Here is a 17,331-nt window from a genome sequence, read left to right as displayed (position 1 = left end):
ATTGTTCTGTACAATTCTGTGACACTTTCTTTAGGCATATGTTTTTATTTTCTTGTGTGTCCTGCTGCGTGGTTGTTTACTGGTGGACAAAAATAACGTCTCTTATGTCATGAATATTTTGCAGTTTTTGGGATGTGATGAAACGTGGTACAGGCTTAGCCAAGCCGAGGTACAGAAAGGGTGAGGATTAAAGCAGTACATGCAAGCACTTGCTCAGATCAGCTGGGACTTACTTGATCTGTTGTCTTTGGTTTGACTGCCTCCCTTTCAGTGTGCCTAGACACGTTTTGAGATATTTTGTGTCTTGCATGGAAAACAGGAATATTTTAGTAGGAATAAAATCTTGAATTTGGGAATAAGCTAGGACAGAGCATTGAGACAGTGACAGAAACAGGCTAGTGAGCTGCACAAGCTGATTTGCTGGGAGCAGAAAGTTGAGGATCTTAAAGATTGTAAAAGAAGCAGGGCTTCTGGTTCACTGTAGCTTTCCCTGCTCTAGTAAAGCAGGATGAAACACATTAAACAACTATTTTCCACGAGCAAACTTGAGGGCTGTGCAGCTGCTTTAGACCAATAACTGGTGTGGTTTAGACCACTAACTCTGGTCCTGCATGTGAATATACATCTACAAGATGTAACTTAGGGTGGTTGGTTTTTTTAAGACTGTTCTTTATCTGTGGGTGCGATACCAGTTAAGTTGTGTAGGTATGTTCTGTATGATACTTAATCCACAAAGCATTTGATCCTTAGGTATGACTTTTATTATAATATGAATGAGTAGACAGAATTTAAATATATTGTATGGACAGTAAAATTCAACTACTGGAGCTGTATAATACCTACTGTTAATATGTCTTCTGTTGTGTAAAGAATTATATATGTAGTGCAGTAGTCTCGTAACTGTGTGGGAATTTTTATGTTAGGACTTTGTGGGACATTTTAATGTCTCATGGGTGAAAAATGGTCTGAAACCTACAGTTCTTGGATGCAAATAGGAATCAACCAAAAACCTCAGTGTAGCAGCTTTGCTAATAGTTGAATAAGCAGCATTACATCTCATGTTCTCATCTTTACAGTGATATTGGCTGCTTTGCTTGAAAGGAAAACAATGTCCATTTACTTTAGTTCATAAAGCAGCAAACTATAAAGGTAACCGAAGTGCTGTTATATATGGAAATGAAATTTTGTTAGGTTTTCAAATGTATAATAATATTGCTGCTCTATTTATTTTCATATGGTTGTGTTAAAGACCTGACCTAGAGACCAGATCTCAGATGGCATGGGAAAATCATCTGCATGACCGTCTCAGATTCTTACGCTGTACAGTACTCATTTAAAAAACCCAAACTATTCAGGTCATCTGCAGATTCAGCCAGACAGTCATGGCAAGGATAGTTTTGGAAGGGGAGCTGGCTATACTGGGTGGATTAGCAAAATGTCAGCACTGGCAATTAAGTTGTGAGACCAGTAGGAGATTTAATATTTAATGGAACTATATACTTGTCTAAAATTATTTAAATAGAAGGCTTAGAGAGCATGACAAGTTTTTTGACAAGTTCAACAGTACATATACTGTACCTCTAGTTATGAGCTCGGACACAGCATGTATGTATTGCTGAATTGATTTTAACTTGAAGAGGGAAAATGATGTTCTTGTAAACATTGTTAATAATATTAAAATCTTATAGAAGGGACAGTAAACTTGGGATTTATCTGCCCCTGTCTATTTGAGATTGGAACGAGTCCTAATGTGCAAAACAAACTCCCTTGTGTTTGCTGTGAAGCATCTGCTTCTGCATCGTGATGCCAAGTTCTGGGACTGAACAGATGTTGGGTTTAATAGAGCATGACACTTGTAGACCAGGCTATGACTCTTTGGGGGTGTTCCCAGTTTATTTAGAAGGAAAGGGTGGTTGTTGGTAGAGGTAATAATACTGTGTATTAAACTACATGACTTGGTAATAAATTGTGTCTGTATGTTATTTTTTTTTTTTAGCAAATAATTAATTGATTGCTTTTCAAGAGAAGATGTAACTTTTTTTTAATGAACCATGCATTTACTTAGTGTATTTAAAAAAAAAAAAAAATACGATTTCGCTGGCAATTTACTGCTGGGATTAGGACTGACTTTTTCTGGAGTGAAGGGGCATTTCCTATTATGTGGTGTTTCTTGTGGCTATCCCACTTCAGCATATGAGGAAGCAGAATCTGTTTAACCTTGCCTTCTGAAGTGACTTTGGGATCCCCTGGAGCAGCTTCTCTGTGCAGCGGGGGCTGTAATGAAAGTCAAGTTTAGGGAAAATAATGGATAAGTCAGGATTAGATGGTGTTTATTTTAATAATACTGTGGCAATTGTTCCAAATACTGACCAACCTGTTATGTTGTCTAAAGACTTGAACCTCTACAGCTTCAACCAGCGTAGAGTGTTAGAGGCACGGCAGTAGTGCCTCTTAATCAAAAGCAAAGGCAGTTGTTTCTAAAAGAAACACATCTGCTATTTAATAGCATGTTTAAAAATGATTGAAGGTGGTGACTGGAATTTAACTTAGTATTATTTAATAGCATTTGTCTTGGAAATGTGTTGGAGATCATGGGTGACATGTAACCATCTAAGTTAACGCATTGGGGTTAATCTGTTACTGTTGTTAAAATGCCAGGAAACTAAATTATTATTTAAAAATTTTTTAAATTATTTTTTAGATGTTTGACCTGTGGGATATTCATGAACTCTGAATGAAAGACTAGTTTCCTCTGTCACCTGATGGCTGGAGTTCCTTAGAAATGTCTTATTTAAAGCTGGGCTTGTGGTTCAGGTTGTAGGAGCTCAAGGTGCTCAGGCTGCATCATGAAGTCACTGCAGAGCAGCAAGTTTTGAGGTAACTCTTTTCATCGGGAACTTAGGTTAGTTTTATTATACCTGTTGTATGTTGTTTCTAAGTATGGTCATCTACAATAGGTATCAGTAGAACATGCTGAGATTTTTCACTTTAGAAGAGTATAGTGAATATAATGCTCTTAGGAGAGGGGGAAAAAAAACCTGGGATATAACAGAGAGAGAAAAATCTGCATGTTTATTTGATTGCTGTAAGATTTAGCTCACAAATGATAAAGCCTGCAAAGTCCACATAGTTACTAACTAGCTCTACAAGTATTTAGGGCTCAAGCTAACAATTGGATCCTTTTGACAGATCCCAATGGCTTGATGTTTATTTCATTTAGAGGAAAAAAAGAAATCTGCTAGTGCCTTATTTTTCCTGTCACTTTGAGGAAGTGCTGTGGAATTAAAAATGTTCTCTGCAGTTTGGAAGGAGCCAGCTATGCGGTGAGATTCGGGGAGAGCTCCCAAGGGATTCTAGCCAGCAACTCTCCCTGTTGCTTGAGAGTACGGCTTTGGCCACAGAAGTGGGCACGTTCTTGGGCAATGTGAATTTGATGCTGACTCTGAAAATAGACAATAAATATTTCGCTGAAACTTGCTTTTAAAGCACTGTTTATTTTGGAGGATTTGTTTTAATAGAATTTAATCTACTGGGATAGTGCAGGAAGTCTGGAAAGTATGCAGATGTTTGTTCAAGAGCTAGCTTGCAACCTGTTCCCGTTGCTCTCATACTTCTGGGGAAATGGGTTCAGTGAGGGGCTTTGGGAGCGGCTGCAAGCTGTGAGAATAGTGACTTGTCTTAGGAGAACAGGATAAAGATTTAAGGCAGAGTCAGCATGCTGGTGTGGGAACTAGAGTTGTAGGTTAAGGTGGAAGAATTTGCCAGCAGGGCTCCAGCTACCTCTTGTTTCTCTTCTCCCTTGGGTGTTTGTGGAGCAAGTGAGCTGCTCCTTAACGTGAGCTGGAAAGCACAAGCAGAGGATGGGAACTAGAGGCAGACGTGGACTTGAACAGTCTGTACTCTGAGAAACAAAGGTTTAAATGGATGACTGTTAAGTCATTTAAAGGTGCAGGGAAGCCAAAATATGAGTCCAGGGCCAACAGCATTGCTGTTGGCTTCTGCGGTAGTTGGACACGTGCAGACCAAGGACTGCAGGGCTGAGATGTCCATGTACAAGCTGAACCTTGTTTCTTATACTTCTAACTGATGATCCAGTATTCTTGTACATTATGCAAATTGGTTTCTCTTCTGTTTTATTCTATAACTTTAGTATTTGTTGGCTTTATTTCAAAGGTAGCATACACTGAGTTGTGAGCTTTTTCCTTTGAGACAGCAAAATTTGAGTTCAAGTTAGATGCATTCATTCTGTTCTGTAAGTGATATGGAGAAATAGTGTGAAATGGGGAAAATGGACATCGATTGTGATTGTATATGTCTGCTCAAGGAATGTGGGTATGGTGACTGGTTTTTTACTTTGTTTTTCTCCGACTGCCTTAGCCACCCAAGGTTGGAAACGCGGATAGAGCTCCTTACTCGTTTTGCACTCAAACGCTGTGGGGGATATTGGCAGAAAAACTGAAATAAAATACACTCTGTAGTAGTTCTACTAATGTAAATCTGTGTGTTTTGCCATGACAGTGACTTGTTATGGGATGTGCAGATGAAACTCTGCATTGACAACGAAGTACAAGGAATAAGGTTGGTCAGGTGCCTCCTACCATAGTCAAGGGCAAGACTGGGTTGGCCTCGGTGTTTGCCACCAAGAAGAATCTTGAGCTCCGCTGTTGGCTGCAACCCAGTAGGCGTTGAGCAGTGGGAACATATGCCATGCCAGACCTTGATGTGAGGAATGGCCCCCTCTGTTATAAGAGGGTCATCCAGGAAGGAAGAACATAAGATGGCCCATTGAGGCACTGATTTGGAAATTGGAAACCACCTGGCCGACCATGAGGCCAGACGAGTAACAGAGGAGGTAGGAAAGGAGGAATTATCCTTAATACCAGTCGATAAAATCCAAACTGTAAGTACAGTTCAGGAGCCAAACTATTCTAAAGAAAACTTAAAGGTAATTCAGGACATGAATGATAAAATAAAAATAAATAAGTGGACTTATTTAAGGGATGGTCGTATAGTGGTACCATCCAATTTAATATGGACCACAGCCCTATTATTAATAAGACGCATTGGGGAGCTGATACTTTATATAAAAGTCTAAATCAGAAATTGATAGGGCGAAACTTGTATACTGTAATAAAACAGGTGACTCGGCAACATGAAATGTGTTTACGCAATAATCCCAATACAGCAAATAAAATAAAACTAGGGAACATTAGTAGAGGAAATTATCCAGGACAACAGTGGCAAGCTGATTTTCCGAACTCCCAAGAAAAGGGGGGTACCAATATTTATTAGTTATGTCTGATATGTTTTCAGGTTGGCCTTTCCTTGTCGAACAAATAAAGCAAGAGAGGTAACGAAGGGATTGTTAAATGAAATTATCCCCCGCTTTGGGGTTCCGGCAACAATCTCTTCCAATAGAGACTCACACTTTTGTGCCAAAATAGTACAACAAGTGAGTACAGTATTGGGAATAGATTGGCAATTACGTACTCCTTATTACTTCAATGTTCTGTTTGGTGCTGTCGAAGAATGATCAGAGAGCATAATGATCAGAGAGCATAATGATAGTTTTTAGAACAGGGGGGATTGAATAATGAGCTACGTACAATGAGTGATGAATGGTATACTACTTTTTTAGAAAATGATGTGCTTATATATAATTATCCAAAGTTGGGAGGTGTTCAAGGACCCTTATTGTCAACATGATGAATACACCAAGACCCTTAGTGTCAGCACCACGGATGTACTAGACACAAGGTCCTTGGATTCGTTATCTTTATAAGGGCCATCTGGTCCTAAGTTTGTGTTGTGTATATAACGCTACCTAAACAAGGAATTTGAATCATGCTCATTAGTCTATCGAGGAACAGAGTCTGCACAGAAACAAGAAGGTAAAAAAGGTTCACTGGAGGAAGACTCCTGATCTTCATCCTGAAGACCCCCAGGCGACCACTCCTCAAGGACATTGTGCAGGAGCGGAATATGTAAATGAATTCCCGGAATTGTAATGAATATGTAAATCATTTCCTGATGGAAACCATAATTGGTGGGATACTCTCATTGGCTGGTCACCTTCTGCAACAGGAATTCTTAATGCTGTGGTACACCCCATTGTGATCTTATTGATCAGTTTAGGAATTTCCTTAATACTAACCATTATATTTGTGGGTTTGGAGAATGTTTAAAAGGGTAACGCTTATGTATGATGCTTTATATCATTCGGGAAGACTGCTTAAGTAAAAGAATTTACTTAGTTTGATAGAAAAGGGGGGATTGATATGGAGAAATAGTGTGAAATGGGGACAGTGGACATCGATTGTGATTGTATAGGTCTGCCCAAGGAATGTGGGTATGGTGACTGGTCATGGGTGTGGTGTCTGGTCACATAGGCACACAGCTTTGAGGAGACGCCTGCCCTTCTTCCTCTAATAAAGGGGCTATTTATAAAAAGGATGAGAGACATTCCAATGTTATCTAGAGGAAGGGAGTGCTAAGGCTTCTTGCTGGAGAAGATCGGATGGTCACAAGGACATGAATCACCTACAAACCTGCAAGACCACCACATTCCAGGCAAAGGGCTGATAAGCTAATTAACATACAAAGCGAGAGTAAGCGGGTTTAGGTGACTAATATGTATAGGCGTTAATTGAATATTCATTTGTTTTATTGTATAAATGTGAGATGGTTCGTCACTTCGGGCATGCACGCTTGTGGAGGAGCGATCCCCCGTGCATCTGCGCGCAATAGACTCTGTAACTCAAAAGTTATAAAGTAGGCATGTTTAATTCCGTACGTCAGTTGTCTCAGGTTTTTCACTGTAAAAGGTGTGTTGTGACATCATCTTCCATAAAGCAGGTTATGGATGCTAAGCAGGTGAAATCCCCTTGGGCTACTGAGGAATTTCTGGTTTCAGCCATTAGGAAGTACTTGGTGATCTAAATTCCCACTCCTGCATGTTTATTTTTTTTTTCTTCATGGATCCTTATTTGTTGCACAGAATAGACTCATGGACCTCATTAAAATAGTATAAAATGTCTTAAATCTACCACTTCCTACATTTCAAGTGGCTGATTTATCAATCTGAATAATGTTTGGCTATTGGAAAAATACAGCTTTTCTGGATGACATTTTTAGTTATTGTTACAAGCAAGAGCTGTGAGATTTACATTGGGGTCTTAGCTCTCGGTTTAGGCAGACCTTTTATGTTTGACACTCCTACAAGTTGCTACCAAGAATGCAACCTTCTCCTAAGCAGTGGTATTAGTTACAATTCTTTCCTGATGGAAAACTTAAACCAGAGTTAACTAACACAGAACTTGCTGAAAATCATGTGCTTAATATTTACTGTTCTGCTTTGTTCCTTCCCTGGAGTTTTTAATGAGTCGCTGGTTCAAGAATAGTGTGCATGAGCCTTTAAAGCAGGGGTCCTCAAACTACGGCCCGCGGGCCAGATACGGCCCCCCAGGGTCCTCAGTCCGCCCCCTGGTATTTACAGACCCCCCGCCCAGGGGTTGGGGGGGAAACCAAGCAGCCGCAGATGACTGCCTGCCACTTCATCTGCGCCAGCCCCCTGCTTAAAAAGTTTGAGGACCCCTGCTTTAATGGAAAGACATAAAAATGAGCAATTTTTATTTTGCCTTAATATGGTACATTTTTAAATTGGTACAATAAATTATATTCAGCTTCTTATTCTTTGATGTCTTTCCTCCAGCTAGTCCACTAAAGTCAGCATTCCCACGGTATGAATTTACTGAATGGGCTGATTCTTCTGTTTTGTATTCAATGGCAAAGTAAAAAGCTTTACTTAGAGGAAAAAACTGTCAGGAAAGCTGCTCCCTTCTGTTTTTTTCCCCTCTCTTTTAGAGGGGGTGGTTGTCTGCTATGGTTTGGGCCTTATTCTTATCATCATAAGGGTAGGTGTTGTGGTATGGGCATGTTTATAATTACAGTTTGTATGCAGAATACTTCCTTTTGCCATAATGAGATATTTTAACAGTAGTCACTGCCACTTTGAAACCTCTTATTGTGATGCCTTTAAAATAAAAGCAGGTAAAACCATGTTCTTCAAAGGTGACTGCTCTCAGGAAGCAACATTTGCTGTCTTTTATTAATTATGGTTTTGCTGAAGTCTGTGGGACTGATTGTTACTAAATTTAAAGTAAGGCAACTGAATTCAACCACTCTAAAGTAACTCCACGGATTTATTTATTTATTTTCTTCCTCTTTTTGGAAGTAATGCTTTTTTACAATATATGTCAGGATAGCTGACCACAGAAGCTGGTTTTCTGGTACTATGAAGCCAGAAATAAAAATCTGTAGTCAATGAAAACTATGAGAATTTTTTTGAGCAATAGACTGCTTAATTTACTATTTTTCCCCACCTCTACTGAAAATATGCTTTCTTACAGAAAACTTAACTCACTGATGAACAAACTCCTTGTACTATGATCAGTAACTACAAATACAAAGTGATTAACTACTAACAAAATAAAAAAGCTTGATGTAAGATCAGTTATGAAATGATAGAAGAGCAATTTCAGCAAGACAAAACAGAATTTGTATTGTCTAAATACTGTTCCAATCATCATTGCTTATACATGTGATAGGGAACTTATAATTTTCACTCTTCCTTGTGAAATATAGAGGCAATTTTGGTTTGTGTTAGAATTCCCGTGTGTTTGCGTGGGGGTGTGTGCATCAAATTCCCAAATGGCATTTGTATGATAGTACAGATTTGAGGGATTGAACTTTTGTATCGGGGAAGAGGTGACCTCTGGTATTCTATGTAGCGGTATATCTAGGCAGTATTTGAGCTTGCAAGTTTGAACTTAATTTTGATTTCTTCTCTCCCTTTCCTAGTACAGAGTTCTTAATACGTGATGTAGGCATAGTAGTCCTCTTTCCTGTTGAAGGGGCTACCCTTGATTACTCTTTACTTCTACCCCCGATGTGTGTGATACCTGGCATCACATAGATGCTTCTTGTGTATAGATGGGTTTGTAGTGACAATTTGTATGCAAAATATTCTTACTGCTTGCCATGTTAAGATGCTACAAGGCAATAATCACTGCCACTGTAAAACCTCTTGTGTCCTGATACCTGTAACATAAAACAAAATAAAACCATTTTCTTTAAAGAAGTCTGTGTTGTCAGGAAGCAGATTTCACTATTAATTTTAGGTTTTTTGAAGTCTGTGGGCCTGCTGTGTACATAGAAGAAAAGCAAATAAAATAATTTTTTACTTTTTATAAAGGAATTTGAAAATGCTGGCCACCAGATCACAGGATGAGGCAGAAATTCCTGTGGAGCCTGTAATTTTTTCCTAAAGTATGTGGGAAGCAATCCCGCACTTCACATGTTTGCTTGGATCTAAATGAGCCAGTCAAGTCTGTGTGGTTAAGTATATTTTTCTTTGAATCCTTCATGTTTACTCCCTGTGCTCACAGCTTGTTTGAATCTCTACACCAGGTGATACTTTTTGCTTGGAAAATTGTAGAACGGGTAAATATGATTGTGATAGGTACAGCTTTCTAAAACCAGGTGGTTTAGTTCAGGTAGTGCCAGTTGAAATATATGATTACATGTACAAACTCACCCAGGTCACTGTGAATTTAAAAGATCCATGGCCTGAAGCTGGTGTTTTGTTGCCATGTGCACATGAACATCTTCCAAAGTGGTGTCTCCTCCATGCCAAGGCTTTACTAGATGTCACTGGTTTTCTCCTAGTGATGCTCAGCAGTGCCATCAAGCAGCCAGAAGGCTTTACTTACCTTTCTGCTTGTTTATTGCTAGAAATTGATGCTTTTTTCTTGTTGAGAATGTATTAACAGTTCTCAGACCAGGGGATATTTTACTCCTACATCCTTAATGAATCTCTCTTCTATTTTTATGTACTGTAGAAAATAATGTCTTTCAGAAGCTGCTTTTCAGTTCTGAAAAAGTGTGGGTTTTATTTTCCCAGTTTTTGGTAGATAAAATTGCAGAGTGGAAAATGTGTGGGATTTTTTCCTTTTCTTTTCTGAAAGGTTTTCTCCTTGATCCTCCCGTAGGTACTTGGTTAAAATTAAATGTAATATGTTGAAGGGGATCAATTTTAAATGCATTTTAGACTTTCTTCTGTCCTAAATAGCAAGCTCCTAAAATACATATCTATACAACGTGCACACACATACACATATATTTGGCAGCAAGGCAGTCCTTGTTCCTCAGGTGAGGGTTTTCAGGGAATGGGAGGTATTATTTGTGATCAGTGCAGTGAAGGAGCTTGCTCTTGTTAGTGCTGAGAAATAGTTTGAATACAATAAGTGCTGCTCTGTGGATTAATGGAAGGATGGATGTTTTAGTGTTAGGTTTCCATTTTTATATACATTAACCAAATGTCATCTCCACAGGGACTGTAGAGCAAAGTCAATACTATAGCTGGTTTTAGTGTTTCTTTTGTGCCACCTTTTGAATCTTGGCTCTGGCATTTTTTGCCTAAGTGTTAATGTCTCTTGTCTTCACAGCACAAAAAAATATGCAGAGAGCTTTTTTCCATGTCTCTCACTTCTCCTTCCTGCCCAAGTGAAAGAAAGCAAGCCACTGCTAAGCTTTGCCCCAGATACCTGGGAATGGGCTGCTATTTTTTGTACCCCCCACTATTTCTCCATGAATCCATCCTTGGGGATGTAGCAGTAGTATTACTTCTGTTGAGTGTAAGAACACAGTTTCACTGTTGTGTGTGTTGGGGTGGTATTATGCTGTAGTTCCTCCTTGCTAGGTGTTTGTTGCATGAACTGAAATTTTGCAGATGTTGTTGCCTAGTCTTGAGTATGGCAAAATCTGGTTTTGTGTTTTGTTGTATGAATAAGGGGGAGTGGGCTTTGGTTAATTTTTAAGCATTAAACTTTGTTTTGGTAGAAAAAAGAATGACTCAAGTGTTAAAAGCTTTACTGAAGATCTGAAGGTCTTGCTTGGTTTGCTACTGTTTCTGACCCTGAGAACATGCAGAAATGAGGCAGCTCTGTGAAATTTGAGGACTTAGTGTGTTTTTTAATAATTCAAAGGGAAAACACCCCCCATCCTCCCCCTAAGAATGTTGTATTTACCTGCTTAGACATTAGAGGGAAAATGAACCGTAATTTAAAGCTGAATGTCTGCATTTATGGTTTAAATCCTGGAGCAATTACAGTGATCATTCAGGCTGTATTACAGAAGTCCACAGCATCTTTGGATAGTGGGAGGTGGGTCATGTTGTGTTAGATTATTCAGTACTTAAGAAGTCTCTGCTGAGTTGGTGTTCCAATACAATGTTCACCCTGTCTGTCAGCTCTGAGGAAGGATTACATCCTGATGACAAGCAGCCAGCTGGACAAATTTAGAAAGGGGTTTTGTTTTGGGGTTTTGAAGTGCAAAAAGTTCTTGTTTCACATAGACTTAAACTCTGTTGTCTGGCAGGGTGTTCTAGCTTTATACCATTTGTTTTTAATTACTCTGCATGTTTTTAGCACTGAAACAAGAGATCACCTTTGAGACCAAGTCTAATGTTTTTAAAGTATATATGACAGTGTAATGCGGAGTGGCTAGAAGACAATGGGCATATTATGAGCAATCCAGACCAAGTAACTTTGTTGTAATAGCAGGCCAAAGCTGTAACAAGCTGCAGCTGTTGTGAAGGACATATGCAAGGCCAAGGGAGACAAAGAAACTGTGTACTGGCAGAGAGATAAGAGGGTTGGACTATTAAGGAACTGTACGTGGGAAAGAGATAAAGGAGTTGGACTGAAAAATAAGAAAATAGAATGTCGAAACAGAATGTAGGTGAGGAGCATGTATACCATGCCGTGACCAATCATAGAGTGCAGGAGAGTGAATAGACAAGCAGCTTTAACCTATTAGCAATCTAGAAGCAATGTGTGTGCTTTGTGCTAGTGTATAAATTGCTGTGTATCCCTTAATAAAGGGGCCCTAACTTGATCACATTGGTCGTATAAGTTGTGTCCGAGCCTTCTGCGTCAACAGTGTAAGTTTGTTCTTTCTGAGACTTAAGTTTCAAAACAATTTGAGAGGAATGAATGCTGATATTTGATTAAAAAAAAGCCAATCTGCATAATCTGAAGTTGTCATAGGATATTGAGCTGTAACTGAAGAGCTCTCTCTGCTCTAAGCTCACTACACAGTAAATTAGCCTGATACGCAGCAAAATTTGCAGGCATCTTAAAACTTAATTTGTTTGATATCTCTGTCTTGAAGCATTTCCTATTGAAAATTTTTGAAATAATTCTTTTGGCTGCTTTTTCTACCAATATCCTTAACCCCTCTTCTAGTCCCCAGGAGTTTGGGCACAGCTCACTCAACAGCTTCCAAGAGCACAGCTCCAGACTAGTTTTTCAGCAGCAGAGCTGGTCTAGGGGCTTCCTACACAGCACCGCAGTTAATCTTAGGTTGATGCAACAGTACTTAGGACTGCTGTAAACTAACTAGGTTACCATCTAAATTTAAAAATGGAAAGCAAGAGGACTGTTTCCCCCACTACTGCCTTTTAGAAGGTGGCTGGCAGAGCTGTAGGTGGTTGCCGAGATGGGGTTGAGCAGGTGGGACAGAGTGTGCATGCAGTACCATGCCCTCCCTATTTGTCTTCATTCTCTGATGTTTTTGTATAAATCAGGTTACTCATTAGAAAACTTAATGCTTAGGAAGCATCAGCGACTTTGGCAATCCAATTATGGCACTATTAAGTTTTGCAATATTTTTGAGAGGAGTGCTTGAACAGAAGCCATACCACTGACTTTTATAAGCTTAGTTACTGTTCAGGTTTCATTGCATTGCTACTTTCCTATTTATTCTGAAGATGGTGATTTTCATACCTTTAATTACAAGGATGTAGCTACATGAGCTCTGAAATTGTTCAGCCAGTATTATGTACTGTGTTATATCTGCAAGCATTGAACTGTTATTTTTTTTTGGACTGGCTCTTAATCTGGGGAACTTCAGGACTGCTATTCCTGTAGGTCAGAATGTATATTAATTGAGTCTGTGTAGAGGCTGTACAATTTTCTCCCTTAACCTGAGCAGCAGGGCCTGTAGCGATAGGATAAGGGGGAATAGTTTTAAACTAGAAGAGGGGAGATTCAGACTAGATGGAAGGGAGAAATACTTTACTATGAGGATAATGAAACAGTGGAACAAGTTGCCTTTTTAGGTGTTAATATTGGGACACCTTCATATTGCTTAATGTGGTGTTGGACACCATGTCTGATTATTATTTGTCTACACACACGCACACCCACCTCCATATCTGTTAAGGAAAAATAGACTTCCCATGTATTCTTCTGTTTTGTTTTCAAGGATTAGTTACTCTGTACTGGTAGAAGTATATAAATGTCTTTTTGTGTGTTTGATACAGCCGGTGTTTACTTTCAGAGGTTGTTGGCAAGTTCTGCTTTAGTGCTTTATTGTTCTTTTCGGCTGATGGTTTTAATTTGAAGCATACCAACTGGCAATTAATGAAGCTATAAAAAAATTGGTGTGTCTGATGTGATTGTTGCATTAGTATAATAACATTAGTTAAACAAAAGTGGTATTTAGCTTGAGGTTAAATGTCGCATTGAGGATACTTTATGCTTTTAAAAAAGATGTTATTTCATATGATCTTGTAAAAAAAAAAAAATAATAATCAAGTTCTTTCTGTAGGTTGCCGTTCTATGTGTATTTTCAGTGGTATCAAGCTAAGCATGGCACTATTGAAGCCACAAAGGTAGTAGCAATACAAATGGTGTAGTGCCATAATTTCACATTGACAAACAATTCACTTTTGAATGTTAGTTTCTTGTTTTATAGTCACTGTACTTCAGATGCATGTTGTACTGCCTGATGCTAGGATGACCAAGCACTGTAATGGGTTGCCCGGAGAGGAGGTGGAGATACTCAAAAGCCACCTGGATGTAGTCCCTAGGCAAATGGTTCTGGGTGGGCCCGATTGAGCAGGGAGATTGGACAAGATGATCTCCAAACATCCCTTGTCACCTCAACCACTCTGTGCTTCTGTGATATCTCTGTAAACCAGCTAATGGATTGGTAAAATTAAGTGCTTCATAGAAATATTTTACTACTGTTTTGTAATGCATTTTCACTTCAAGTACAGGAGCCTAGTTGCTTGTATAACTGTTTTTATTCTTTTTCCCCTCCCCTAGTGCTGACTTAAAGCTCCTGGAAGAAGCTACAATCTCAGTCTGCAAGTCTTTAGGTGAGAAATTGTGGCATCTTTTTCCATGTGCTTTTATCAGAAAAACTGAGAAACAGCATTCAAGTGCACATCCATGTCTTTAGTGTACTTAACTCTGCTTGTATGCATTCTACTAATAAGTTTAAGTGTAAACAGTGTGTTTATACATATCCCAAGCTTTTAGAAACTTCCTTTGTTAACTGTTTTGTAGAACTTGAAATGACTGAAAGGTTTAAAACAAGTAACTCCATCCCTTCTACATCTTTTTCCCTCTGCCCTCTAAGCTGATCAGTAAGGGGAAAGAATTAATCAGAGGATGAAAGGAAGGGGTAATATAAATGTGATCAACGATGTTTCAAGAAGGTAAAAGCTAGTTGTGAAAACCTGCCTGATTTTCTGACAGGAGACTATTGTGCTGTAGACAAGTCTTGGAAAGGAGCCGTATGAGCTCCACATTTGGGATATTTTAAGTCTAGGATGAAAAGTATGTTTAGAAAACAATTATGGGGTAGTAAAGCATGTACTGGAGAATCTTAAAAGAACAACAGTAGCTCTACAGAAAAACAGACATACTGTGCTTTATGTAGAAATATTTAAGACATCGAAATTTAGTTTCTATATATTGTTTGAATTAAGCAGTGGCAATTTACGCGTGCTATATAATCATATGTTTAGGAGTTTTTTTCCTCATCTAGTTGAGAAGAATCCTCAAACAGGAAACCTTGGGTCACTGATTAAAGTCTTTCTTTCTAGAACCAAAGAGTTTAAAATTTCAGCAGAATGTCAGAAGTAAGTACCTGGAAAAAAGCTGTGCGCACCATTTCACTTTTTAAATGTTCCTTTTGCTCCTAACTCTTGAGTTTGTTAACTAGCAAAGTAAAATACTTACAGACCAAAACTTAAAATTCTCTTAAATTGTTGTTTGAAACAGAACAAGTATCTAGTACTCTTCCAAACGCAGAAGGTGAAGTGTAAAGTGTAAATAGATTCCTGGGGGAAATGACATGTTTGTGTTCATCCTGTGTGTTACGTAAAGACATTTGTGTACAAATAGTGTAACTTCTGGTTACTACTGGTTTAGAGCAGTTTAAAAATCACCTGACCTTTTCAGCTAAATCCCAGTGTATGAACCAGTATTTTATCTTGGAAATATTTTAAATTGGAATTGAACACAAACTTCTGTATAAAGACATTGCTTTCAAATTGTATCATGCAACTGTCATTGGTTTTGCTTGCCCCTTTCAGCAGTAGGAAAGAAAACTCCAAGAGGTTATCTGTGTAGCACTCTCTAGTTTTTGCAGGAAGCTTTCTGGAATTGTTCCCCCACACCCGTAGACAGATGTCCAACTCTCACCAGATCTGGGGCTTCAAAAAGGAAGACTTCCTTTTTAATGCCCCTTGCTCCCAGGACTGCCCTCAACCTTTTCACTTGTACCTGGAGAAAGAAGTTATTCCTGCCTGGATAGCTCCTGCTGCTTTAATCCAAAAATACCTCGAATGTATAGCTTCAAGCAAGAGCTTGACTATATGCTCTTGCGTGGGCTTCCTGGCAGTTGCTTATTGGGACTCAAGAAAATGTAATGAAGCTATATTCCCCTTGCATTCAGAAAGCGTGGAAAATATTTGTGTGTATGGTCATCTGAAGGCTATTTGACTGGGAAAAGTGCTAAGGTTCAGGGAGCCAGAGTAGCTTTCATATCTGAAGCTGTTGGAACTTTTCAAACATCTGGGTGGCTTGAGTCCTGAGTATCTAGAAACCTTTAGAAGCAGGGTGAGCCATCTGGTGAGCTCTTCAAAGAGTGGTACTTCTGGCAACTGTGGTGTTTTTAACAATACAAACTTAGTTAGGAGTGAGGGTGTGTTCTCTTGCAGGAAGCAAAAAATACTAATTTTAAATAAATTTTCAGTTTATTTTCTGTAGCATCAGCTGAAGACTCCCTGCTTGAGCTCTTTGGCTTTTCCTTGCTTCATCTGTAGGAACCCCTTTGTCTACTCTGGCGCATATTTTTCTTGTGCATTTTGATGCACATTTGCAGGTTAAGCATTACTGATTGTTGTTTCTTTCTGCTTTTTTTCTAGTCGCCTCTTTATTTGGCAGGCTCACAATGCACTGTTTATTATTTGCTGTTTGCTGAAAGTATTCATCAGTCGCATGTCAGAAGAGGAGCTACAACTTCATTTTACTTATGAAGAGAAAGCACCAGGCTCATACGGTAGGTATGTGCTAGTGAAACAAATGTTCCACAAAAAACTATAAAAAGTTCTGATGTTTTTCATAGATGTGGCACTTGGGAACACCGTATAATGGTGGACTTGGTAGTGTTAGGTTAATGGTTGGGCTCAATGATCTTAAGGGTGTTTTCCAACCTAAATGATTCTGTGATTGTATGTTTTGTTTAGGCTAAAAACCCCAAACTTTGCTTTAAAACTAGAAGTACCAATGAGGTTACACACAACATATTTACTGTTTGGGACAGTCTGTTGAGATTGAAAGTATGTATTCAGTAGTAAACCAGACTTACTTTCTTTGGGGTCTGAAGTAATTTGGTGTAAACAATCTTCCTTTGTATCATACATATGAAAGAGAACACCTTCAAAATGTGATGAGAGCTTTTAATAACATATTGACCATCATCTTCTGCTAGAATTAAATGTTTGTTAACTAGCTGTTGGCCTGTTACAGGCTCTTATAGCAAAATAAACCTCTTCTAGAACAGGGTTTAAGTTGTTTGGTTTATTTTTTCTTTAAAGATCTGTGTTAAATTTAACGTAGTCATTTATTTAGAAACTTAATTTGGCTTTTTTTTAAACAATTGCTTTAGTCACTTTTATACAGTTTGAAAGGTGCTAATGGTTCTGTTCAGAAGAGAATAAAACTGGGGTGAAGCTGGCCACATACTACTGCAGGAATGGTGATGCTTTATGTTTAGTGTTTCTTTTCACAAATGTTTCATAAACCAGCATCAGCCAGGGAGTGGAATTAATGCAATTTTTAGGAATTTAATGAGGGAAGTTAACAGTTCTATGGTTAGAACTGATCTGTTGAAAAGGTAACTGCTAAAATGTAATTAGTGGGCTGTAGATTATACAAGGGTACAGGAAGAGTCAAGGAATTTAGGCAGAATCAA

The 17,331-nt window shown here is 38.7% G+C and overlaps 1 protein-coding gene across 1 annotated transcript in view; it reads left to right on the top strand.

Annotated features, from left to right (window-relative positions):
- LOC129783063 (uncharacterized) overlaps positions 1-17,331 on the top strand; it is a 58,999-nt gene that overhangs the window by 5,808 nt on the left and 35,860 nt on the right. Inside the window, exons 3-5 of the mRNA XM_055792724.1 lie at positions 14,172-14,224; positions 14,899-14,992; positions 16,283-16,416. Coding sequence (XP_055648699.1) covers positions 14,172-14,224; positions 14,899-14,992; positions 16,283-16,416 — 281 coding nt within the window. The remainder of the gene's footprint in view (positions 1-14,171; positions 14,225-14,898; positions 14,993-16,282; positions 16,417-17,331) is intronic.

The sequence above is a fragment of the Falco peregrinus genome, chromosome W, assembly GCF_023634155.1.
Source record: "Falco peregrinus isolate bFalPer1 chromosome W, bFalPer1.pri, whole genome shotgun sequence".
In the NCBI taxonomy this organism is placed as follows: Eukaryota; Metazoa; Chordata; class Aves; order Falconiformes; family Falconidae; genus Falco; species Falco peregrinus.
The sequence above is the reverse complement of the archived record's forward strand: the minus strand, read 5'-3'. Positions and strand labels throughout refer to the sequence as shown.